Below are 27,661 nucleotides of genomic sequence, written 5' to 3'. Positions count from 1 at the left end.
GCGCTGATGTCTGTTTCACTGTGGGAAGTGTTATGAACAGCTGATCGGATCGGCAAAGTGTGTTTCTGGAATATTATGTTTTTGTTCCTGCAAGCACTTTTTATGCAATTTTTGCAAAGCTATATGTGGAAGAAAACCGTGACCGAGGACAAGCTGATGGCATAAGATGTAAGTACAACTCCTCCGGTTTCATATACAAAACAAATTATTGCGCTAGCTTACACGGTTCAGGTTCTACAGGGATTTAAAAATCGTTACACAAAACGGAGCGTGCTGCTCTGATCGGATTTAAAGGGTTAACAATGACTTTAAAAAATAATATAAAATAGTGTGCAACACCACTGAAGTTTTTTTTAACCTCTCTTTTCAACCAACAGCAGTCACTCTCCTCTCCAAATAACTTCTGCTTAGCTTTCCGAGCTTCCCTCGGGTCCTCTTAATCAGCGGTCTCCAACCTTTTTTGCGCCACGGACCGGTTTATGCCCGACAATATTTTTACGGACCGGCCTTTAAGGTGTCGCGGATAAATGAGGGAGGGGCTAATAATCGGCTCAGTCATTTTTAATGATCGTTGAAAGCCCAGATCGTAATCGTGATTAAAATTCGATTAATTGAGCAGCCCTAGTCAGAGGGCATTCAGCAACATTAGCACTCATAGTTGAAGGGTGTTTCTCCTCTTTCCTTTCTTAAATTTTAATTATATGACCCCCAATAAATGCAGACACCAAAATATCTGCAAATAGCCAATACTGGGCTCTAGTGACTAAACTTTCAAAATAAAAGCTGTGTTTGTCCACTAATTAATTCATCTCATATGGTGACCTTCATACTGGAATGAGCTGAGGAAGATGCTCAGTAAAGTCTGTGTGCAGGAAACCTGAGTATTTTTAAGTGACCAAAACCTCGAGTCATGCATAGAACATCCACTGTTTTCAATGTTTGGTAATGGCCATGCCTGTGTGTGCAGGTCAGGACTCCTGACAGTCAGAGGGCTTCAGTCTACAGCAGAGACCAGAAGACGTCCCAGAACAGAGAGACCAGCATGAGGCTTCAGATACGCTGGGCAGCACACAGGTGATATTCAGAACACAGAAGACTTGCAATGATTTTGGTGGTTATATATGGAGGACCAGGAAAGTCCTCCATATATAAATACTAGGGGTGCAACGATATTCGTATCGATATTGAACCGTTCGATACAGTGCTTTCGGTTTGGTACGCATATGTATCGAACAATACAACATTTGTAATTTATTTTATCAATTTTCCTTCTGACGATGCTGTCTGTGTTGAGCGCTCAGTGAATCTGTGTTCGACTACTCCGCCTAGGCTGCACTGTCGAGCGCAGATCCACTGAGTACTCAACACAGACAGCATCGTCAGAAGGAAGAGCGCAGGGCAAGCTAGCGAGACAGAAGTTAAGCTCTCCTTGCAACATGGACCTCCCCCACCCTCATTCAGATCTGGCGTTTGGAATTATTTTGGTTTTCATGTGACGTATGACCCTGAAGGTAAGCGAGTCATGGACTAAAGTAAAACAGTATGTTGGATGTGCCATGCAATGCTCAATTACATGGGTGGGAACTAGTGTGTTAGCGCAGTTAGCTCGTTAACGTGTTGGCCGTCCAGCCCCATGCACGGAGCGATTGGCGGTAGCTCGTTAACGGAGATTTGCCGTGTTGTGGCGTTAAGGTCATTTCAACGAGATTAACCTGAAAGCACTAGTGGGAACACAACGAATATGACTGCACATTTACACCGACATCATCCTAGTGCAAAGACAAAAACAACAAGCATGCTACTAACTTTAGCCGAGTCATTTAGACAGCTGTTAGCACATGATTCTCCTTATGGGGACCTGATATGTTTAATATGCTGCTGAGAATATAGCCCAGAAGAAGCGGATAGTATAGCTTTTATTTTGGAAAGAGCCATTTCTCTGTAATAAACTCTCTTTTCCAAAGATGAGTGATTCCTCAATCAGATACAGGGCTCGCAATATCGCTAGCCCGACGTCCTGGGGCTAGCGATTTTTCCAGTTGGGCTACCAAAATCTATCTCTGCCCTGCCCGTCGGGCTATCGTAGGAAGGAAAAATATATGTCAATGCTTTTGCATTCTTTCGGAAATGTAGCTGGGTAATTATGTCATTGGCATCAGCGAGCCACTGTCAATATGTGACATATTGAAATCGCGTTTGAATTTGCGCTTGTTTTTTGCTTTCACTTTGCAATCGCACGAACTGTGTATAGAGAGCGACAGCACTGATTGGTGAGTGATGATAATTTGCGCATCAATTCCTCTGACATCGTCTTTTCAATCGTTAGCTTACTATGCAAACATGACAAGTGAAATCTCCCGCAGCAAGCTTAAACATGTGAGAGGTTGATCGCGCAGAGAATCGCTGAGCTTATGTGAGTGCCTGTGTAAAAGCAGCAGGATATATATTTTAGTTCTGCTGAGCCAAATAAGACAGGTCAGGGTGAAGAAGTGACAGCCAAAGAAAAGCTTACCACAAAACGGAAAAGTTATGACAAATCAGACTATAAGGCAAAAAGAAAGTGCAGCTTTATGGTTTCATGGACAAAATAATTTCTGTGGCTGCAATATGATGAGCTAAATAACCAGGGCTGCACATAAGTGGTCCGCAGGTGCGCTTTCGCTGTCAAAATAAAAAATGCGCACAAGGGTTAGGGTTAAATTTAAAAACTGTACTTTTGAGTTAAAATATATATTTATAATTTTAATAAATGACAAATTAAAAAGGCATGAACATTTTTTTTGTATCGAAAAAATATCGAACCGTGACACCAAAGTATCGAACCGAACCGAACCGTGAATTTTGTGTACCGTTGCACCCCTAATAAATACAATATTTTGTAATTTAATAATGAGTTGTGAAATAAAATATGCAAAAAGACATCGAAATGAAATTGAAAAGGATTGGTGGAAAAGAAAAAAAAGAAGGTATTGTTTATTTATTTGACTTTTTAAATTGTATTTTTAAAAATCAGTTTTTTAATGCAGAATTCAAAAATATGTTTTTAATTCAGTTTTGTTTTTTGTAAATCCCTTTACATTTTAAGAAATGACAAATTTAAGTTAAAAAATGTCAATTTTAATACGCAATTAACTATTCAACTATTCAACATCCCGACATGCTTTGCCCATAGTTAGACATGTGTCAGGGTTCCTGGGTCGTTGACCCAGTGATTTCAGTTTGTTCATGTTCAGTTTGGTTCGCCACATTAATGTTCTCACTTCCTGTCTTTTCCCGTGTCAGCTTGTCTCCCGTGTCATTAGTCAGATTATGTTCAGCCCTGTACTCACCTGTTTCCAATCATTGTCATCATTCAACCTGTGTATTTAAGTTCCTCGGTTTCACCAGTTCTCTGTCGTGTCATTGATGTTGATGTTCATGTGATGTTCTGTTGTCGTTTCCGCCTGCGTTCAGCCAGCCAGCCATTCAGCCTTCCAGTCAGTTGTCCAGCCAGCCAGCCATTTTCTCCCTTTGTTCTGTTCATCCACTCCTCATAATAAATCTGCACCTACCTGCGAGTCCTGCGTTTGGGTTCCTTCTTCCTCGCCTCCACACGACGCCTGACAGAATGACACGACCCGTGCCACGAAGACACGATTGGAACCCAGCAGACTCGGACCTCTACGAGCGGCAGGAGGCAGCGCTTTCCCGTTGGGCAAAGGAGCTCAGGGGAAAACAGCGGCTCTTCGCGGAGCGAGAGCACGTCTTCGAGGGCACTCGCTTGGCTCTGGGCGGGCCTCGGAGACGCCGCGTTCCCCCACCTGCTGCCTCACCTGTACCGGAGCATTTGCCGTGGAGAGTGGACGTTCCACGCCGCGCTTCGGCCACTCCCTCTCTCGCCACTCCGCTCCTCGCTCCCACACCCGCCGCCTCATCCGCCGGACCTCCACCATCGCCGCGGCACAACGGCTACGCCTCCCACCTCAGCTCGACGGAGGCTACCGCGCCAGAGGCTCAGCTGTTTATCCCGGCCGCTTCCTCTTCCCGGAGAAAGCGGCGCACACGCCGCCATAAAATGGACTATTTTCAGCAATTCCCGGTGGTGAGTTCCAGCGACTGGTTTCCACCCTCGTTTGACTCTCCACTTCAACCCAATAATAAACCCGTCTTTGGTTCATGGGACGTTTCCCTCCTAGAGGAGGAAGTGGACTGGGAAGAGTTTTTCTGCTCTGCTCCTCCAAAGACTGTAGATAGTGGTGGCAGGAAAACCCGAACATTCTCCCATACACCTGCCAGTAACACACACACCGTCACTATTTCCACACCCATTATTGAGCCATTGCCCACCAGCATGGGGGCCCAGTCTATGCCCACACCAGTGCCAGCTCCCAGGAGGAGGGCAGCTGCGACCCAGTCTACCTCCACACCCGCTCCTGTTTCTCGGGTGGGGGTGACTGGTGTCCAGCCACCTTCTGTGCCTGTCCCAGCGCCCAGGCTGAGGGCAGCCAGAACCCAGCCTGACCTCCCTGGAGGCTTGGAAGAGCTAACCGGTCCACCTACTACTTCACCCTTTCATCCACCTCCTGATCCAGCTTTTCACGCCCTCGCAGTATCACTGGTTAGACTAGCTGAACTGTCCCCTGCCCAGGCACCAGCCTTACGAGCCCAAGCCGTAATTTTATCTCCGTCACTAGCTCACTCTTTAGCTCAGCCATTAGCCCCACCGGCCTCTGTTTATCCGTCAGTCTCCTTAGTCCAATCAGTTCCCTCACCTGTAGCTCAGTCTCCACCTGTCCTCCAGTCACCTGTAGCCCAGTCTCCACCTGTCCTCCAGTCACCTGTAGTCCAGTCTCCACCTGTCCTCCACTCTTCTGTAGTCCAGTCTGCCGCCCAGTGCCCTGTAGTCCAGTCGCCTCCTGTTTCCCAGTCACCTGTCCACCATCCCGTCCAGTTCCCGGACCTGCAGCCACAGCACCCAGAGCCAGCTGTGAGCCTTCCTGCTTCTCAGCCAGGGGTTTCCGCACCCGCTGGCCCGGCCGCTCCTCAGCCAGGGGTTTCCGCACCCGCTGGCCCGGCCGCTCCTCAGCCAGGGGCCTCCGCGCCTACTGGCCCTGCCTGTCTCCGGCCAGAGGCCTCCGCGCCTGCATCGCCCGGTCAGGCCTCTGCCTCAGCTGCACCCACGCCCGGCCCGGCCTCTGCCTCAGCTGCACCCACGCCCGGCCCGGCCTCTGCCTCAGCTGCACCCACGCCCGGCCCGGCCTCTGCCTCAGCTGCACCCACGCCCGGCCCGGCTGCAGCCTCAGCTGCACCCACGCCCGGCCCGGCTGCAGCCTCAGAGCCTTCGTCCGCTGCAGCCTCAGAGCCTTCGTCCGCTGCAGCCTCAGAGCCTTCGTCCGCTGCAGCCTCAGAGCCTTCGTCCGCTGCAGCCTCAGAGCCTTCGTCCGCTGCAGCCTCAGAGCCTTCGTCCGCTGCAGCCTCAGAGCCTTCGTCCGCTGCAGCCTCAGAGCCTTCAGCCTCGCCTGGCCCAGCCTCAGTGCCTTCAGCCTCGCCTGGCCCAGCCTCAGTGCCTTCAGCCTCGCCTGGCCCAGCCTCAGTGCCTTCAGCCTCGCCTGGCCCAGCCTCAGTGCCTTCAGCCTCGCCTGGCCCAGCCTCGCCTGGCCCAGCCTCAGTGCCTTCAGCCTCGCCTGGCCCAGCCTCAGTGCCTTCAGCCTCGCCTGGCCCAGCCTCAGTGCCTTCAGCCTCGCCTGGCCCAGCCTCAGTGCCTTCAGCCTCGCCTGGCCCAGCCTCAGTGCCTTCAGCCTCGCCTGGCCCAGCCTCCGTGCCTTCAGCCTCGCCTGGCCCAGCCTCCGTGCCTTCAGCCTCGCCTGGCCCAGCCTCCGTGCCTTCAGCCTCGCCTGGCCCAGCCTCCGTGCCTTCAGCCTCGCCTGGCCCAGCCTCCGTGCCTTCAGCCTCGCCTGGCCCAGCCTCCGTGCCTTCAGCCTCGCCTGGCCCAGCCTCGTTTGGGTCTGGAGCTAAACGGCCATTTTCTAGACCGCTGGCTGGGCCACTGGCCGGGCGCCATGGCCGTCGTGGGCGGCCCACAGACCCTCTTCGCCTGAGTGGCCGCCGTCGCCTTCCGCACGGCCGGCCCCCGGACCGCCTTCGCCTGGGTGGCCGCCGTCGCCTTCCGCACGGCCGGCCCCCCGACCGCCTTCGCCTGAGTGGCCGCCGTCGCCTTCCGCACGGCCGGCCCCCCGAACTGTGCCCACGTCGCCGCCGTTGCTTTCCACGCGGTCGGCCCCCGGACCAGTGCTGTCGCCGTTGCCGTCCGCACGGTCGGCCCCCTGAACTGTCTCGTCTCGGCCACAGGCCGCGTGGGCGCCCACCTGAACTGTCTCGTCTCGGCCACGGGCCGCGGGGGCGCCCACCTGAACTGTCTTGGTGTGGACTCCGTCCCTCCGTCCTGGGCCCCCTCCGCCCACCCTGTTCTGGTTTTTTTTTTTTTTTCTTTCTCTTTTGGCCGTCGGGTGCCGGCCTTTGATGGGGGGGGTACTGTCAGGGTTCCTGGGTCGTTGACCCAGTGATTTCAGTTTGTTCATGTTCAGTTTGGTTCGCCACATTAATGTTCTCACTTCCTGTCTTTTCCCGTGTCAGCTTGTCTCCCGTGTCATTAGTCAGATTATGTTCAGCCCTGTACTCACCTGTTTCCAATCATTGTCATCATTCAACCTGTGTATTTAAGTTCCTCGGTTTCACCAGTTCTCTGTCGTGTCATTGATGTTGATGTTCATGTGATGTTCTGTTGTCGTTTCCGCCTGCGTTCAGCCAGCCAGCCATTCAGCCTTCCAGTCAGTTGTCCAGCCAGCCAGCCATTTTCTCCCTTTGTTCTGTTCATCCACTCCTCATAATAAATCTGCACCTACCTGCGAGTCCTGCGTTTGGGTTCCTTCTTCCTCGCCTCCACACGACGCCTGACAACATGAATCTGACAGAATAGCAGCACTTTCCTCATTCATGTTAAATGATTTGGTTTTCAGTGGCTGTGGCTTTTGTGGACATTAACAAAAGAAAGCAATAAAATGAAAGTTCAAACAGATCATTTGACGCCATGGAGACGAACTATGTCTGTGTCATACTTAAGAAGAAGCTCCCACTCATTCTGATATTAATCACATGTCATTCCAAACTGCTTACACGTATGTAGGCAGAGTCCCAGTTGAAACTTGCAGAAAACAGGCACAGCTTGTTCTAATTTTTTCTCAGTCTGCATGCAACGTTCTAACCTATCTGAAGCTGTAAGTTCTTTATTACTAGACACATTATTACTACATTACTTCATTCATTACTATTCTTTCTTCATTACTTTGCCATCTTTGCATGTAAATCACATGAAGAGTGTAGTCAGAAGCCTGATCGCCTCAAGTGGTTCCTGGTTTACCTCTGCTGTTTGAAAGGACACAGTGCTTTCTAGTAAAAGAGAATCCTTCACAGGATGGAAGGAGAACACCTTGGTTTTTGTAAGTGGAGGCAGGTTGTGGAAGTCTTGCATTTTCTTCAACAATTAGCTGATGGTGGCACATACTATTCCACTTCAGTGCCACTTCTAGTATAAAAGGGGGCGACCCAGCAGTGTTAACTAATTACAGACCAATATCTAATCTATCTGTGCTGGCCAAAGTTCTTGAAGCTCTTGTGTGTGAGCAGTTAAAGGAGTTTTTGCACATCAATGCCATTTTATCTGAATATCAATCAGGCTTTAGGAAGAATCACAGTACTATCACAGCTGAAATTAGAGTGGTAAATGATATTACTATTGCACTTGATAAAAAACAACACTGTGCATCCCTTTTTATTGATTTGTCAAAAGCATTTGACACTGTTGATCATTGTATTTTAAAACTTAGACTCTTCCAGTCAGGACTCTCTGAGAGAGCAGTGGCATGGTTCTCAAACTACCTCAGTAACAGGACTCAGTGCATTAAATCTGACGGTCTATGTTCTGACTTTGTTACAGTGCACAGCGGAGTGCCACAGGGTTCTGTATTAGGTCCCCTTCTATTTATCATTTACGTAAACAATCTTAGTCTACATGTGCCAGATGCAAACTTGCACTTCTATGCTGATGATACAGTTATTTACAGCTGTGGTTCAACTCTTGTCCAAGCCATCGACTCCTTGCAGAAAGCCTTTTCTGCTGTCCAGCACTCATTACATCAGCTTAAACTTGTTCTCAACGCAGACAAAACAAAGCTCATGTTGTTTTCTAAATCAAGGAGACGAGCCCAAACAATCCCATCAGTAACCACTCTTGAAGGTAATAAAATAGAGTTGGTTCACACCTATAAATATCTGGGAATCTTAATTGATGACTCGCTTACCTTCAAACCACATGTAGAGAATCTTGTGAAAAACCTGAAGTTAAAACTGAGATTTTATTTTCAAAATAAGTTGTGTTTCTCTTTTAATACAAAGAAGCGGCTTGTTGCTGCAACATTCTTGCCTGTGCTGGATTATGGTGATATTCTATATATGAATGCTTCTGCTCAATGTCTTCGAATGGTTGATTCTGTGTATCATGCTTGTCTGAGGTTCATCACTAACTGTAAATTTCAGACTCACCACTGTGAGTTATACTCTCAGGTAGGATGGCCTGCTTTGGTAAGTCGGAGGAACTCTCATTTATACAGTTTTATATATAAGGCGATACTTGGGTTGCTGCCTTCTTATATATGTTCCCTGCTTGTAATGAAACATGCTGGTCGGTATTCTCTTCGTCCGCATGGTTACTTGTTGCTTTCTGTTCCATTTGCCCGAACTGAACTTGGTAAAAGAGCTTTTGTCCATTTAGCACCCTCGGCCTGGAACAAACTGCAGAAGGAATGGAAAATGACTGAATTCATTTCATTAAGTGATTTTAAATCTAAACTACGAATCCTTGAGGCCAAGTCCATAACATGCAACTGTTTCAATTAGATTGATTGTCATTTTAACTGACTTTTTATTTTATTTGAATTTTATTGAATTTTATTTTATTTGTATTCTTTCACTTATTGTTGCATGTGTGTTGTTGCTGCCTGTGTTTGAGTAATTTCTGTAACTGTGAGACATCTGCTGCTGCCTATCTTGGCCAGGTCTCCCTTGAAAAAGAGGTTTTTAATCTCAATGGGATCTTCCTGGTTAAATAAAGGTTAATAAATAAATAAATAAAAAAAAGGTAATTATTTAAATGACCCATGGTTGTGATAGTTGTGACATGCACAGCACCTGGTGGGTGAGCAGTGGTAGTCAGGTCCTCTCGTGTTTGCCAGTTCTTCCTTTCCACAGCCGTCTTGTGAAGCTCGATTTATAGCCCTGCTGCATATTTCTTATACTTGTGTGCTCATGTCCTGAAGTTTCTGCCATCAAAAGTGAAACTGAGCTAACTGACTGATGGACCTGTTATTCTAGTTCACCAGGCATCAACGGTAGGGATGGGTATCATTTAGGTTTTATCCGATACCAGTACCAAACCGGTACTTTTGAAATGGTGCCGGTGCTTAAACGGTGCTTGAACCGGTGCTCGAACCGGTGCTTAAAGAATGGAGAACACAAAATTGGTCCAAAAACCTCTCATGTTCAGCTGGGTTTTTTTTGTAAAAAGACAACAATATTAGCCTTTTCTGCAGCTATAGGGGATTTATGGTATCACTCTTGGCTGGAAGCAGTGCTTGATCAATGGGGAAAAAACACAAACTTTGTCCAAAAACCTCTCATGTTTAGCTGTTTTCCACTTTTTCTTTGGTCATTTTAGCCTTTTTGGCCAGGGTGAAGGGAGTATCTGCCATCAAACAAGAAGACGGTGTTTGCTAGTTCACCTTACGTGCATTAATTTAATAACGTGGTTAGCCTACTCAATGTAAACTACACACGAACAACATTAAGCTACTCATGCAGAGAAGAACGGCTGCTGCTGCTGCCATCATCATCCGTCATCATTTCTGCTACACTGGCAGGGCTAGGGGCCAGGACTCTCCTCTTCGGGGTCTTTGGGGATGTTGCTCCGGGTCCGATAACAGGCAACCCACCCGCAGTAGATGTACTCCGTGTGAGGGCTCGGAGCAAGCTATCAAATACGGCGCATTTCTCGGCTTTTAACAAAATGCTATAAGCCACCTGGTGTTTCATCAGATTCGAGGTGTTACCTCCTTTGTACAGTATCAGCTTACAGCACTTGTTGCAGGCTGCTGAGTTTGCATCTTTTGCTGTGAAGTACAGCCAAACTTTGACCACTTTGCCTTGGGCATTTTTAATCTGTAGCTCTGCTCTAAAAGAACGTACGTACCTGGGCCCACCTACTACGCTCACAAAGGTAAAATGATTGGCTAGAATCCAAAGTGTGTGACATCTCAGGAAAAAAAGCACAGAAATAAAGCACCGAAATGTGCGCTGCTTTTCAGTCTGGTTTCGGTCTGCCATAATGGCACCGGATACCGGTACTCATCCCTATTAAACAGACACCAGGCGGATCTGCCCTCAACATTTAAATACCAATGGACTTTAACAGTCCTGCTCCTTTATAGAGAAACTCACTATTTCTGCCATTACTGGATAGAAAATGATGAATGTGATTTACAGAATAACCGTTCCTTAATATTTTATTTTAACATCAGCCTTCACTGATAGATGCTGGCTCTGTTACAGCTGTGGCAGAGATGTTAACCTAACCTAGAGTCAGAATTCAGTGTCAGTAAATGTTACTGAACAGTTACTGTTACTGACATATTTCTGAGTCTGTATTGAATGTAAAGGCAAACATATTGTAAGAAGGATAAGCTGGATTTTAAATATTTCAGTGTAGCTTTGGGATGATGACTTGTCATCAGTAATGGTTACAGATCGTGTTGCGATAAAATAAGCCACCGTGAATGGAAAACATATCCAGTTAGTATACGGCGAGAAATGAGCTGGAGTTGAACTTGAACCGGGTCTGATCCAGTTTATGAACCTTTTAAATTTCATATCCATCCTGACTTGCAAGTGTACTCTGACCTGGGGGTGGTGTGCCAAGCCTTTTGAACCTTCAGGTGGATCCAGTTCTAGGTCGAACCACTGACCCACATAGCAAGCAGGTCTGTCGCTACATCTGGTGTCAAGCCGGCACTGCTGGTTGACTTCTGGCATGGTAAGTGGTACGTCAGCCACATATGGGCCAGGCTTGGCATAGATGGCACGGTCTATGCCAGTGGTTCCCAAACTTTTTTTGCCGGGCCCGCCTTTGTTTTACAAGAAAAATGTTCGCGCCCGTGCGCACGCGCGTACGCACAAACACATCCTCCAACCACACACACCCATATTTTGCTCCATTGCTGTTTATTTCACACCTCAAGCATTTAGTGAACAATTAAACAAGTAATCTGCAATAAATTACAGCTAGTAAGGAAATAAACTAACTCTTTTACGCTACATCCACACCTATATGGGTATTTTTTTGAAAACGCAGCTGTTTCTATGCGTTTGGGCCTTTCGTCCACACGTAAACAGCGTTTCGAATCACCGAAAACGGAGCTTTTTTAAAACTCCTTTTGTCACAAACTGGTAGTAGAAACTCAAGAGCAGAGCTGTTTGACATCTCCAAAAACAGTTTATTTACAGCACCAGTGCACAATATATACAGTGAAGGGAAAATCCAAACTCCAGGGAATCACGGGGAAGCTCTCTTACACTCGCTCACGTCTTCTTGCCCAAACTCACACACGCTCACACAGCAGGGAGGTCATAGGTCCAGGAAGAAAAGTCTGTAGCAGAATCACAAATCACAAGAATACTAAAGCACAGGTTCACAGGAGCTGGGAGGATCACTAACGTCTGTAGTACAATCATCCAGCGACGAGAGGAGCTGTGTTCCAGCCTCAAATAGTGCTCCAGGTGATGACAGCTGATGGTTGTCAGGTGTGTGGGCCAAGGGCGGGAGCCTGCAGTGAGTCCAACCAGGCAGAGAGAGAGAGAGAAAACCAAACAACACATGTAGCCTTGTGGGGCTGGCCGGGCAGGCACGGAGACCATGACACCTTTTTTGCGTTTACGTGTGGACGAGGCGTTACGGTGTGATTATTTTACATGTAGTTGTTTTTTTCCTGTGTAATAATGTTCAACATTGCTATAAATACATTTTTCAAAAAATGCTCTCTGTGCAAAATGGGTTTAAAAACATAAACAACTGTGGGATCCTGTTTGTCCGTGATTTAAACAGCCCAACGCTGCTCCCGACGCAGGGAAAAGCAATTCTGCAGGGAGACGTACCTCGGCACTTGTGCAGGTGAAACCAAAGGGAAGATTTGCTTCACCATATTTTCTAGTCTTTGGCTTAGAATGAAGTTGGTTTGGAAACTTATTCAGCGATGCTTCATCTCCTGCTTTGCGTTTGTGTGGGCACCCCGTGCTAGCAGTGTCCAAGCGTTTTGTTTTTTCCCCCCCTTTTCATACCGCGCCCCCCCTGCAATGGCTCTGCGCCCCCCACACTTTGGGAAGGTCTGGTCTATGCGGTGGTATGCCATATCTGGCCCGATTATGGTATTAAGCTGGCACTTGTGACTGACTGGTGTCATGGCAGGGTGTATGTCAACCAGATGTGGGCCAGGTCTGGCAATGATGCACTATTTATGTTCCTGTTTTCCTGTTTTAGTTTGAAGACCCAAATGCCATGTTGCAACAGCTGTGGTAGTGCCAATCTTGAAAAAGCTTGTTCTGGATGTTGACATGGTTGTAAACTATGGACCCATCTCACATCTGTCTTTTTTTGTCCAAGATCTTTGAAAAAGTGGTTTTCAAGCAGCTCACTGAGCATCTGTCAATTAACAATCTGTTTGAAGCATTTCAGTCTGGTTTTAGACCAATTCAATTCAATAAAACTTTATTGATCCTGAAGGTTGACCTCGAAGGAAATTGGGTTAAGGCTGCCGACCTTTGCCAGCGCCGACCTACCCTTCTGACCATACATACATTACACAAACATCACATGGGGAAGACAGGTCAGAGAGGTATAACAGTGGAAAATGCACCACATGAGGAAAGATAAAGAGAAAAAAAAAATAACTCCCCCCAGACTGAGCTCCAACAGGGAGATCAGTTTGAGAACAGAAAAAACACCTCTGCACATAGCACATGAAAAAAAACTCTTAATACACCAAAGAAACACATGACAAGCAACAGGGTAAATGGCAGGGTAATGGCAGTAAAGGGTGAGAGACAGCCGATTTAGACAGTACATCCGGGCCTGCAGCCTGTGCGCTGGTCTCCTTGATCCACCGTCTGCATCGGAAGGGAATAAGCGTCGAAGGCGTTTGGAAAGGGAGGGGGGGTGAGTGTGTGCATATCAGTGTATATGTATGTGTGTGTGTTTCCAGAGTTCAGCTGAGACAGTGTCCTTCGCCCTGCTAGGCTAAGTAAACAGTCTTCCAGCCAACCCAGGTGGCCTTGCATAGAATGGGAAGGAACAGTCTAAACACAGTCGTTATCAGGGATTTTCTGTGCGGTGGGGCACGGGGTCCCTCAGGGCTCTGTACTTGGCCCACTGCTGTTCTCGCTGTATTTGCTGCCTCTTGGTCTTCTTTTGCATTCTTTTAATGTAACCTTTCATTGTTATGCTGATGACCTGCAGCTTTAGCCCACTGCTGTTCACCCTGCTAACACATGACTGTACTGCACAGTACAGCTCAAATCACATCATCAAGTTTGCAGATGACACAACAGTGGTGGGTCTCATCACCAACAACGATGAGTCTGAATACAGAGAGGAGGTACAACACCTGGTGGACTGGTGTCAGAATAACAGCCTGTCTCTAAATGTTCAGAAGACTAAAGAGATGGTTGTTAACTTCAGGAAGAGCTCAATGGCCCACACCCCACTGCACATCAATGGATCTGCTGCTGAGATGGTCATTAGTGTGAAGTTCCTGGTGTGCACATATCAGCTGACCTCTCCTGATACATAGTGAAGGACACTCTCCACCCCTCACATGCACTGTTCTCCCTCCTTCCATCTGGCAGAGGATTTTGCAGCATTAAAACCGTGACGACCAGAGCAAGAGCTTCTTCCCCCAAGCAGGCAGGGCCCTTAACTCACTACCACAGAAGGACTGATATACACATACACCTCTACAGACACCTACAATACTCATCAAAGGACTCAAAAACAACAAAAAAAACCCCACAAATGCACTACAAACTGGACCTGGGAACAACATGCTTATTTGCGCACTCAGTCACATAGCTCTGAACACCTAAATTATACTATATTGGCACATTTTGCATTTTGCACGTCTTTGTCATGTCTCGTCAATAATATCCTGACAATAACTTGAAACACTGCAGAGGTTCTTCTTCATGCATTCGTGTTTTCACATATCGATTATTGTAACGCTCTCCTTTGTGGGCTGCCAAAGAAAAGTTTTAGAGGTTTACAGATGGTGCACAATGCAGCTGCTTGCATTTTAACTAAAACTGGAAAATGTGAGCACATTAGTCCTGTACTGAAATCCCTTCATTGGCTAGCTTGTCAGGTTCGAGCAGATTTTAAGGTCCTGCTGCTCACCTACAAGGCTTTAAATCAGGGGTCCCCAATCCCAGTCCACGAGGGCCGGTGTCCCTGCAGGTTTTATATGTGTCCTTGATCCATCACACCTGATTTAAATGGATAAATTACCTTCTCAGCGTGTCTTGAAGTTCTCCAGAGGCCTGGTAATGAACTAATCATGTGATTCAGATGTGTTGACCCAGGGTGAGATCTTAAACCTGCAGGGACACCGGCCCTCATGGACTGGGATTGGCGACCCATGCTTTAAATGGTTTGGCACCTTCATACCTCTCCGACCTTTTACACCTTTATGTTCCATCCCGTGCTCTCCGATCTCAGGACTCTGGCCTGTTAAAAGTTCCTAGAGCCAGAAAAAAGACTATTGGGAGAAGACCCACTTGTTCACCCTATCCTACATGTCTCCATTCTCTGCCATTTAGTCTTTGACATTTTTATCGTTTTTAACTTTTATTGTGTTTTTTAACTTGTATTGCTTTTATTCATTTATCTCTTTATTTTCAAATAGCTGTACAGCACTTTGTTTGAAAGTGCTTTATACATAAAGTTATTATTATTATTAATGGAATATTTATGGAATATGCAGCTTTTTCAAGTATTAACTTGGTGGCTTTGGTAATAATGGTAATATGACTGATCCATATGGGCACAAATAATAGACACTTTTTTGTTCTAACGATGTTCCCCGACTTTCAAAATCGGTTTATCGTGAGCACCGACACATGAAACAACTTAAACAATATAACGGCTTCAAGCTCACACTGAGGCCTGTGGACACTGTCAGCCACTGAGACAGTAGACACATGTTTGTGTTTCGTTCATGAATGTTTCATACTTTAAGGCTGCCTGTTTATTTAAGGGAGATGATACAATACATTATAACTGTACATAATGATATCACAGATGATAGACTAAATAAACAGATTTTAGATAGATGCTTGTGCATTCTTAAAGTCTTATATGTTGAATTGAACTGAGTCTGTCATCTGTTCACAGCCTCTCCCAGTCAGTGCTGTAGTCCATGCCTGTCTCACTGTACATGATGTTTTCAGCACAAACACTTTAAAGGTGATAATTTAATAATACAGACAGCAGTGTAGTCAAACACTGTTAGTTTTATTGGGAATAAACTTTAAAAAAACCCACTAACAAACATCTGTCTCCTATTTTGTGTGTCATATAGGAAAGAAGCATCAATATCTGATGAGAAGACTTGCTGTGGGTTATTTTGTGGTGTTTGGTGCAGTTTTCTTGTTTTGTGGGCTTGTTTATTTTCAAGGGGAGATGAATATCTCTTACAGGTTGATTTGTTCACATTTTCACATCTTAATTTTTAAGTGAAATGTGTGTTTTCAGTTTATACACTATATGCATATAAGGCAGCCCTTTGCTTTTGCAGTATTTTTGTGTGGTGTGTTTTTCTCTGTTTTAACAAAAAGGGAACAAAGGACATTTAAGTCAACCTAAGATGATTTGTTTTAGTCTTACTGAGGTGATGCAATCATGCATTCTTTTTTTGATAATGTGCCGGAAAAGCTTGAAAATAGACCTTGTAAGTGCTTAAAAGTGCTTGACTTTGACCCTGAAAAGTCGTATGAGCCCTGTGCTCAACTTTATCAATCAGGAAATGAATAAACTGACTATCATTTGATGTAACAAACTCAGACTATTAGCTTAACCTGCTTCTTCAGCCTGTTGAATACTGAACAACAGTTTGTGGCTTGGAGTTATCTGCTCAGATCTGTCCTCTCGCAGTGGCTGCTAGTCTGCCAAATGTTTGCAATATTTGCCTTACTGTTCTCAGATAGTGTGCTGTGACTCTTAAACCACACAGTTTAACCAGAATAGCTGATGTAGGATGGGGAAATGAAACAGTCAGACAAGTGAACAGTTTCGATTCAGAAAAAAACTGAATCAGACTGTAGTCGTTTATTTTAAAGCATCCACACTGCATTTTCGCAGGAAATGCACATTTTTCTAGTTACAAAGTGTCTTTGAACAGCAGAGGTGCAGAAGTGTGTGCATGTACCACAGAGCTGTGGCTCAGTGTCGAGTCTCACAGGCTTGAAGACATTTATTATTATTAACTTGTTTGATCTGCTGCTCAGCAGAAACGGGCACAAGCAGACATTTTGGACTATGTATTGTCAAGTTTTACAGCTTTTCCTACTGATAAAAACTGATCCCACTGATCCTTTATGGACGTTCATATTACACAAAGTAATCAAGAAATAAACAATTAAATGACAGAAGAATTTCTGTTTTGACTACAGTTTAAACAAAAAACAAAATCCACAATACTTCCTGTAATTTTACACATTTATTTCCAACAGTTTAAGTCCATGAAAATTACTTACTTCCTCATGTAGCTTTCTTTTTTTTGCACAATACCATTTTTTATTTCTTCAAGTCTATTTTTAGCACGAACAAATTATAAATAATAAATATTTAAAATTTGTTCATAAATTATAAATAAATTATGTATGTATTCATTTTACAAGCCCTGTCGTATTCACCTCTTTTATTTTGCTTTTTTGTTTTTAATCTCGAGTTTGTTGTTACGTTGTCTGTTTTCTGCAAAGCACTCATTGAATTGCGGCCAGCTCAATGAAAGGGGTTATAATAAAATGAACTAAATTTCTGGTCATGTTTGCCCTGTGTGCTTTCTGTGTGTGTGTGTTCAGACGTGTGTTGGCAGCAGCTGTCGTGGTTTTCCTCGGCCTGGTGTTGGTCTCTATGCAACTGCTGAGCACAGGACCAATCAAACCTGCAGAGTGGGTCATCAACCCTGCACATAGAAAGGTGAGAGCACAGTAGAGCAGAGTGTCCATGGTGTGGGTTTAGTGACTTATCTGTATTCAGAAGTGAAGAATCGTGATGGGGTAAAGGTCTGCAAGAGTTCAACATGTGCAGCACTCTGCCCTTCCTTCCTTCTTAAGTCAGACGTTTACATACATCCTGTCTCAAACCAATAGTGTCTACAGTGGAGTACAAATCTGAGATTGGTAGCATAACTGATATAGTGTGTGTGTGTGTGTGTATATATATTAGGGGTGCAACGATACACAAAATTCACGGTTCGGTTCGATACTTTGGTGTCACGGTTCGATATTTTTCCGATACAAAAAAATGTTCATGCCTTTTTAATTTGTCATTTGTTAAAATTATAAATATATATTTTAACTCAAAAGTACAGTTTTTAAATTTAACCCTAACCCTTGTGCGTGTTTTTTATTTTGACAGCGAATGTGCACCTGCGGACCACTTATGTGCAGCCCTGGTTATTTAGCTCATCATATTGCAGCCACAGAAATTCTTTTGTCCATGAAACCATAAAGCTGCACTTTCTTTTTGCCTTATAGTCTGATTTGTCATAACTTCTCCGTTTTGTGGTAAGCTTTTCTTTGGCTGTCACTTCTTCACCCTGACCTGTCTTATTTGGCTCAGCAGAACTAAAATATATATCCTGCTTTTACACAGGCACTCACATAAGCTCAGCGATTCTCTGCGCGATCAACCTCTCACATGTTTAAGCTTGCTGCGGGAGATTTCACTTGTCATGTTTGCATAGTAAGCTAACGATTAATAAGACGATGTCAGAGGAATTGGTGCGCAAATTATCATCACTCACCAATCAGTGCTGTCGTTCTCTATACACAGTTCGTGCGATTGCAAAGTGAAAGCAAAAAGCAAGCACAAATTCAAACGCGATTTCAATATGTCACATATTGACAGTGGCTCACCGATGCCAATGACATAATTACCCAGCTACATTTCTGAAAGAATGCAAAAGCATTGACATATATTTTTCCTTCCTACGATAGCCCGACGGGCAGGGCAGAGATAGATTTTGGTAGCCCGACTGGAAAAATTGCTAGCGTCGGGCTAGCGATATTGCGAGCCCTGTATCTGATTGAGGAATCACTCATTTTTGGAAAAGAGAGTTTATTACAGAGAAATGGCTCTTTCCAAAATAAAAGCTATACTATACGCTTCTTCTGGGCTATATTCTCAGCAGCATATTAAACATATCAGGTCCCCATAAGGAGAATCATGTGCTAACAGCTGTCTAAATGACTCGGGTAAAGTTTGTAGCATGCATGCTTGTTGTTTTTGTCTGCTTCCACTTGTCTTTGCACTAGGATGATGTCGGTGTAAATGTGCAGTCATATTCGTTGTGTTCCCACTAGTGCTGTCAGGTTAATCTCGTTGAAATGACCTTAACGCCACAACACGGCAAATCTCCGTTAACGAGCTACCGCCGATCGCCCCGTGCATGGGGCTAGACGGCCAACACGTTAACGAGCTAACTGCGCTAACACACTAGTTCCCACCCATGTAATTGAGCATTGCTTGGCACATCCAACATACTGTTTTACTTTAGTCCATGACGTGCTTACCTTCAGGGTCATACGTCACATGAAAACCAAAATAATTCCAAACGCCAGATCTGAATGAGGGTGGGGGAGGTCCAATTTGCCATGTTGCAAGGAGAGCTTAACTTCTGTCTCGCTAGCTTGCCCTGCGCTCTTCCTTCTTACGATGCTGTCTGTGTTGAGTACTCAGTGGATCTGCGCTCGACAGTGCAGCCTAGGTGGAGTAGTCAAACACAGATTCACTGAGCACAGCGCAAGCTAGCGAGACAGAAGTTAAGCTCTCCTTACAACATGGACCTCCCCCACCCTCTTTCAGATCTGGCGTTTGGAACTGTTTTGGTTTTCATGTGACGTATGACCCTGAAGGTAAGCGCGTCATGGACTAAAGTAAAACAGTATGTTGGATGTGCCACGCAATGCTCAATTACATGGGTGGGAGCTAGTGTGTTAGCGCAGTTAGCTCGTTAACGTGTTGGCCGTCCAGCCCCACGCACGGGGCGATCGGCGGTATCTCGTTAACGGAGATTTGCCGTGTTGTGGCGTTAACGTCATTTCAACGAGATTAACGCTGACAGCACTAGTGGGAACACAACAAATATGACTGCACATTTACTCCAACATCATCCTAGTGCAAAGACAAGTGGAAGCAGACAAAAACAACAAGCATGCTACAAACTTTACCCGAGTCATTTAGACAGCCGTTAGCACATGAATCTCCTTATGGGGACCTGATATGTTTAATATGCTGCTGAGAATATAGCCCAGAAGAAGCGGATAGTATAGCTTTTATTTTGGAAAGAGCCATTTCTCTGTAATAAACTCTCTTTTCCAAAGATGAGTGATTCCTCAATCAGATACAGGGCTCGCAATATCGCTAGCCCGACGTCCTGGGGCTAGCGATTTTTCCAGTCGGGCTACCAAAATCTATCTCTGCCCTGCCCGTCGGCTATCGTAGGAAGGAAAAATATGCTTTTGCATTATTTCGGAAATGTAGCTGGGTAATTATGTCATTGGCATCGGCAAGCCACTGTCAATATGTGACATATTGAAGTCGCGTTTGAATTTGCGCTTGTTTGTTGCTTTCACTTTGCAATCGCACGAACTGTGTATAGAGAGCGACAGCACTGATTGGTGAGTGATGATAATTTGCGCATCAATTCCTCTGACATCGTCTTTTCAATCGTTAGCTTACTATGCAAACATGACAAGTGAAATCTCCCACAGCAAGCTTAAACATGTGAGAGGTTGATCGCGCAGAGAATCGCTGAGCTTATGTGAGTGCGTGTGTAAAAGCAGCAGGATATATATTTTAGTTCTGCTGAGCCAAATAAGACAGGTCGGGGTGAAGAAGTGACAGCCAAAGAAAAGCTTACCACAAAACGGAGAAGTTATGACAAATCAGACTATAAGGCAAAAAGAAAGTGCAGCTTTATGGTTTCATGGACAAAATAATTTCTGTGGCTGCAATATGACGAGCTAAATAACCAGGGCTGCACATAAGTGGTCCGCAGGTGCACATTCGCTGTCAAAATAAAAAACGCGCACAAGATAAGAAGTTGCAACGCGTGTTTGCGTACATAAGATTTTCTGGAGGAGGACAGACATTTGTTTAGAACTCTTAAAGATGTTGAAGAAGCTCCTTTAAGCAATTACTTGTTCCTCCACCTCCAAACAAATATCAGAAGGAGTCCAAACCACAAAAGAAGCACATATTCTCGGAAAAGTGGTTGCAGGAGGTGAGCTGGCTTCAAACAAATGATGAACGCACAGAGATGTGGTGCGGAATGTGCCGTGAAAATCCCACTCTAACGGACAAAAACAGTGCTTTTTATATGGACGCAAACGTGCGTTGCAACTTCTTATCTGGTGCGCGTCTTTTATTTTGACAGCGAATGCGCACATGCGGACCACTTATGTGCACCCGTGTAAATAACATAATGTTCTGCCGGGTGTGTTGTTGGTTTTCCATCGATTTCTGAGTCGACAAGCGCTTTTGTTACTGGGACCAGTCATTTTAAGAAAGGCCCCCATTAGAACCCATGAGAAATGCAAGAAATGCATTATTGCTCAGTCTGCAATATCTTTCCCAGAACAAACACCAATTGCAAATAACATCCTAAAAATAAACCTGAAAATCAGCTTAAAACAGCGTACTATGTTGCAAAGAGTGAACTACCACTGGCAGAATTTAGCAGTCTTTGCAAACTTCAAAAAGCAAATGTCCTAGATCTTGGTTCCACTTGCCTCTTACCGGTGACTTCAGTGGAAATTTCAAATTCAGGATCTGACACAGACTGATTCATGTCCTACACAGTTCTTACAAGTTCATAGAAATTTCTGTTCAATTACAACCAAGTATTTGAGTTGATGATTGTAATTTTTATACAATGTTGTAATTTGTTTTTCAACAATTTTTTGATTAATGTTTTGTTTCCTTTACAATATTATACTTTAATGTATAATATTGTAAAGGAAACAAAACATCAATCAAAAAATTGCTCTCTTTTTTATTCGGGCTACTTAAATTTATTTTGGGCTACCAAAAACTGAAGAGTCCCTGCCCGAAGGGCTACCAGGGATTTTGAAATTTTGCGAGCCCTGAGATATATTTATTTATTTTTTATTACTTTTTTGTTTCAGCAACATTAAATTTAAAAACTGTACTTTTGAGTTAAAATATATATTTATAATTTTAATAAATGACAAATTAAAAAGGCATGAACATTTTTTTTGTATCGAAAAAATATCGAACCGCGACGCCAAAGTATCGAACCGAACCGTGAATTTGTGTATCTATATATTTATTAGGGGTGCAACGATACACAAAATTCACGGTTCGGTTCGATACTTTGGCGTCGCGGTTCGATATTTTTTCGAACCGCTATATTCTCAGCAGCATATTAAACATATCAGGTCCCCATAAGGAGAATCATGTGCTAACGGCTGTCTAAATGACTCGGGTAAAGTTTGTAGCATGCATGCTTGTTGTTTTTGTCTGCTTCCACTTGTCTTTGCACTAGGATGATGTCGGAGTAAATGTGCAGTCATATTCGTTGTGTTCCCACTAGTGCTGTCAGCGTTAATCTCGCTGAAATGACGTTAACGCCACAACAAATCTCAGTTAACGAGATACCGCGGATCGCCCCGTGCCTGGGGCTGGACGGCCAACACGTTAACACGCTAACTGCGCTAACACACTAGTTCCCACCCATGTAATTGAGCATTGCGTGGCACATCCAACATACTGTTTTACTTTAGTCCATGACGCGCTTACCTTCAGGGTCATACGTCACATGAAAACCAAAATAGTTCCAAACGCCACATCTGAATGAGGGTGGGGGAGGTTCAATTTGCCATGTTGCAAGGAGAGCTTAACTTCTGTCTCGCTAGCTTGCGCTGCGCTCAGTGAATCTGTGTTCGACTACTCCGCCTAGGCTGCACTGTCGAGCGCAGATCCACTGAGCGCTCAACACAGACAACATCGTAAGAAGGAAAGTTGATAAAATAAATGTTGTATTGTTCGATACATATGCGTACCGAACCGAAAGCACTGTATCGAACGGTTCAATATCGATAGAGTATCGTTGCACCCCTAAAATAATTATATATATATATATATATATATATATATATATATATATATATATATATATTTTATTTATTTATTTTTTTATTTTTTATTTTTTTTACTCTAACTGGTAAAACTTATGTTATTTTCACTATAGAGCATGGAAAGGGTGCAACTGTACATTAAATGGAGAAGTTGTACAGAAAGATGATTTCTGTGTTATTCAGTGGTAATATGAATAGTCTCAGTGCGCGCTCCTGTGACTGGCCAGCACGTCATGGAGTGGGTGGGAGGTGTTGTCCAGCATTGTCTGTATCCTGTAAAGCAGCAGTGCAAAAACACTAATATAGTTTAGATTTGGATAGATCTTATTTGACCTTTGACTTTGTTTGAGGGTTTTTTTTACATATTTTGCATTTTCTCAATAATAACACAAGTATTTCTTAACCTATTGCTCGATTAATCAATGGAATAATTAATTGATTACTCAATTTTGAAAATAATCGATAACTGCAGCCGTAACGTGAGCTAATGGTGCCAGTTTTTTTTACACATTAAACCTGATCTAGTTGTTCATCGTTTCATTAACTGGCCCTGAAACTGAGCTGACACTGTCCTGTGTGTCTGCGCTGTTGTTCTGATATAGATGCAAAAACCACAAGAGAACGAGCCTCTGTAACAGAAGACGTGGCGTTTGAAGCCGCTTTGTTTTTTTTATAAACCTGAGCCAGGTCATGAAATTAGATAAGCGTCCCGGATGTGAAGTGCTGCATTACACTTTTTACTTGGTGTGCAGACAGCTTGTTGTGTTGTATTCAGCTTTTTACATAATCCCATCTATCAGATCCATATGTCTTTCAATCAGTTAAACTTTCATTCCCTTTTTGACATTATTTTATTTTCTAAGATGAAAACGGTCTGCCGTTACGTATTTAAAATACGAAATATGACTAACTGTATTCTGTTACAGTTACCGTTTAAAAATGTGGTATTCAGAATACAGTTACTTTGTTGAAATAAATGGATTACACAGCGGTCTTTTCCTGTTTCATATGTTCGGCTATGATCTCTCTTATTTTTGGTAATTCCACGCCGGTGGAAATCCAAACAAAACACGCATTAAGAGGCTCTAATGCCTGTGTCACAATCTCACGGCCCATGTCACGTCTACTGCGGCCCACAGAAAGATGTGAAGAAATATTTTTTTTAATTGTTATTCAAAATTATGAAGGCAGAGAGTTACAGGCATCGCCCTAAAGAATGCAGCCCAGTGTAGCCCAGTTGTAAGTAAGCTATTAAGACTCAACTGTACACTGTGTTCCTGTTTTCCTCTGAAACAATAAGTTACGTTGGAGCAGCCTTTCAACGCCTCTCTCTGTCTCTCGCTAGCAAATTTGACCCAGACAACAAAGTAAAGCTAGTTTTCAGCTATGAGCCCGACACGAACCCGACGTATTAGCCAGAGGTCCCTTTACTACAGTTCAGAGCCGCGGACCTGTTTTATATACGCGCCGAATAGTTTTCTATACGAGATCGCTGCAAAAAGTGCAGCCTTACCTAATGTCCACCTACTGTTATTCATTTATATTAAGATTTAAACATCTAGTTGGTGTTGGTATGGAGAGTAACCTTCAGTAATAGTAATAAATCACACAGCAATAGTACATTCATGTAGTTGTAAAAAAGCATGATAATATATTAAGTAATCCAAAGTATTCAGAATACGTTACTCTCATTGAGTAACGTAACTGAATGCGTTACAAAATACATTTTGGGGCATGTAATCTGTAATCTGTAGTGGAATACATTTTAAAAGTAACCTTCCCAACACTGGCTTTCCTTTCTTCTTCCTGCAGCTGGTGCATGAATATGTGCAGAGAGTCTTAGAGAGTCAGTGTCGCCCTGGCAACACCAGACAGAGCTTGTTAACTCATCTCCCTGCTTCCAGTCACAATGTCCAGCCCTTCCTGTGGAAAGATGAACCGCTGAACGATGACCTTTTCTTGTATCCCCCGCCATTTGGGTTCCGAGGTCTTCAGAGCAAAGTAGCAGAACTGCAAAAACTGGTGAATGCAGGTTTTTTTGTTTTTTTTTGTTTTTTGGGCGGGGGGGTTAAGATCCTTCAGTATCTGAGTGATTTCCACTGCTCAAAAAATAATAAACACTTCTCAGTAGGGTGGGGGATGAAAATGATCAACCTACAGAGGGCTGAATTCAAAGACACACCCAAAAATGAAAGTGAAAAAAAAGATGCAGCAGCTAAGCAACTCAAAATGATCCTCAGTAGTTTGCATGGCCCCAACGTGCTTGCATGCAGTGAGACAATGGCTGGTGTCCTGAAACTGATCTTATCCAAATGCAAAACTAGCTAACTAGTGAGAAGAGATAAGGAGGGAAAACATGTGAGCGCCTCCACCTGTGGAACCACTCTTGCTCCTGCGGTTGTCTTTTTGTTCCCCTGGAGCACCTGTTGTTAATTTCATTAAGAGCAGCTGAAAGTAATTAACAACCCCCTCTGCTGCTTCACTGATCACATCAGTATCCCCAAAAGTTTAAATGACGTCACTTGACTTGACGTACTCTTGCTAGAAAGTGTTCCTCTTATTTTTTTGTGTTCCATTTACACCACAGGTGTCGAACTCCAGGCCTCGAGGGCCGGTGTCCTGCAGGTTTTAGATGTGTCCTTGATCCAACACAGCTGATTTAAATGGCTAAATTACTTCCTCAACATGTGTTGAAGTTCTCCAGAAGCCTGGTAATGAACTAATCAGGTGACTCAGGTGTGTTGACCCAGGGTGAGATCTAAAACCTGCAGGACACCGGCCCTCGAGGCCTGGAGTTCGACACCCCTGGTTTACACTATGCAGAACATATACCACTGCAGCTGAATGCACGTATATACCACAAGTCAGTGGTAAGCCACGGACTTGTGCGCCTGTGCATCAGTCTTTTTCAGAGCACAGATGTAATAGTGTGAATTTCTCTCTGCAGCTACCAGCCTCAGACTCACCACAGCCTGAGAAGGCTGCAGGGAAATGTCAGCGCTGTTTGGTCATGGGAAACGGAGGCATTCTCAAAGGCTTGGAGCTTGGCCCGGTGATTGACCGCTTTGACACCATTATCAGGTCAGAATTGTTGCTTGATGAGTAAACCTGAACAAAATAAACAGCCTACCTGACCATATTGAATGCATGTTTGACCAGGTAAAAAAAAATCGATACAGCATAGTATTGCAATGTTTGAGGTGGCAGTAACACCAAATATCGATATTTAACTAAACAAATTATTGTTGTATTCGGGTAATATTCCTATAGAACAGGACGGTTACTGAGTGCAAATGTAATAGTTAGATGTGACTTTCTTTCCATGAAGACAGCAGCAGATATGTGATCTTTGACAGTTTATCAGTTAGTGGCTGCAGAGACGTATTGCATGTAATTACCAACAGATTCACAGGCTGATAGCAGTGGATTGTAAATTGTTAAAAAATGCAATAATATCGCAACGTGAGTGAAATATTGGATTAATATCATATCGTGGGGGGCAGCACGGTGGTTAGCACTGTTGCCGCACAGCAAGAAGGTCCTGAGTTCAGTTCCACCATCAGGCCGGGGGCTTTCTGTGTGGAGCGTGCATGTTCTCCCCGTGTTTGCGTGGGTTCCCTCCGGGTACTCTGGCTTCCTCCCACAGTCCAAAGACATGCAGTTGGTGGGGATAGGTTAATTGATTAATCCAAATTGCCCATAGGTGTGAATGTGAGCGCCAGTGGTTGTCTGTCTCTGTGTGTTGGCCCTTGGACAGACTGGTGACCAGTCCAGGGTGTACCCCACCTCTCGCCCTATGACAGCTGGGATAGGCTCCAGCACCCCCGCGACCCTGAAAAGGATAAGCGGAAGCGAATGGATGGATCATATCGTGGGGTGTTTCTTGATTTCATACTAATATTACTATAGAAAGTCATTCGGCTTTTGGCTCTTTGTCCCTCAGGTTAAACAGAGGTCCACTGGGAAAGTTCAGCATTGACGTTGGGAATCGAACCACCATCAGGATGAGTTACCCGGAGGGCACGCCTCTTAGCTGGGCTGACACAGACCCAGACACTCTGTTTGTGACGGTGGTGTATAAAAGCGGAGACATCAGCTGGAGCTCTGCTATGATCAACAAGCTCTCTGTGGTGAGTAGCACTGCTGAATTCATCTGATCAAACTAACCAGCAACCCACCTTCACACGAATAAATCAGCTCGTGTTCTTGGATTAAAGCTATATTATTTAAGAATATGCCATCTTGGAGAATACACCCTGGAGAAACAGATAAATATGGAAAATCTGACTACTTATAAATATAATGATGGCTGCACTGAGTCAAAAACACTGAGATGTTTAAATGCAGTTAGATGTTAGAATGATCCTGTTAAACTGAATGGAAATAGTAGCAGCACTGTAATAGCACAGTTTGGGATTGTCTGTAAGGTGAAGATTAGAAATCAATTCTCATATTTTAATATAAAAGCAAGCTTTGAAGAAAATAAATTAGAAAAAGTATTAGATAAAAATAAAAATCATGTGCAGTACAAATAGCCTCTAAGCACGAGAGACATTTTTAAAGATCAGAAAAGCTCTTATCAGACATTATATGTGAGACGTCTGGCTGAAGTGTGCTTCCAGGAATTCCTCCCCTACCTGTGGTTTAATCACATGGATCTCTTGGATTATGTAACGTCTCCGTTGCTAGCTCCATAAGTCATTGTCAACTTGTGAATTCCTCAGTATCATCTTCTACGTGAAAGTGTGACACAGTCTCAGATCTCACTGCTGTTTTCTTGTGAGTCAGTGTTCTGAGCTGTTGAGAAACCAACAGTTTGTGCTTTGTGTTGCAGCCTCTGTGGGATTGGTTCTTTTTCTGGCAGAAGGTTCCAGATAGAATCCCTCTCAAAGCCAGTAAGTTCAGACTTCTAAACCCACATGTGATCAGAGAGACTGCACTGGACCTCCTGAAATATCCTCTTCCCAGGCCACGCCTGTGGGGCTGGGACCAGGTAATTGATGATTCACATACCACACATTAAGTGAAAGTGTGTCTGTTCGTAAATCTGGTATAAAGCGGGGAACTCCAGGCCTCGAGGGCTGGTGTCCTTCTGGTTTTAGATCTTTAGATCTTAGTTCATTACCAGGCCTCTGGGGAACAAGAC

General features: G+C 44.2%; 1 protein-coding gene across 3 annotated transcripts in view; it reads left to right on the top strand.

The window, feature by feature from the left end:
- The window catches only part of st3gal5 (ST3 beta-galactoside alpha-2,3-sialyltransferase 5), a 34,325-nt gene that overhangs the window by 4,821 nt on the left and 1,843 nt on the right, over window positions 1-27,661 (top strand). Inside the window, exons 2-7 of one of the 3 annotated variants that reach the window (XM_080900646.1) lie at window positions 968-1,074; window positions 17,212-17,329; window positions 24,328-24,537; window positions 25,463-25,596; window positions 26,459-26,645; window positions 27,350-27,508. In XM_080900646.1, coding sequence (XP_080756772.1) covers window positions 1,043-1,074; window positions 17,212-17,329; window positions 24,328-24,537; window positions 25,463-25,596; window positions 26,459-26,645; window positions 27,350-27,508 — 840 coding nt within the window. In that variant the 5' untranslated portion in view covers window positions 968-1,042. The remainder of the gene's footprint in view (window positions 1-967; window positions 1,075-17,211; window positions 17,330-24,327; window positions 24,538-25,462; window positions 25,597-26,458; window positions 26,646-27,349; window positions 27,509-27,661) is intronic. The other 2 variants (XM_080900648.1, XM_080900647.1) reach the window with 2 other exon arrangements.

Source organism: Rhamphochromis sp. 'chilingali' (assembly GCF_963969265.1).
Source record: "Rhamphochromis sp. 'chilingali' genome assembly, chromosome: 13".
Lineage (NCBI taxonomy): Eukaryota > Metazoa > Chordata > Actinopteri > Cichliformes > Cichlidae > Rhamphochromis > Rhamphochromis sp. 'chilingali'.
The sequence above is the reverse complement of the archived record's forward strand: the minus strand, read 5'-3'. Positions and strand labels throughout refer to the sequence as shown.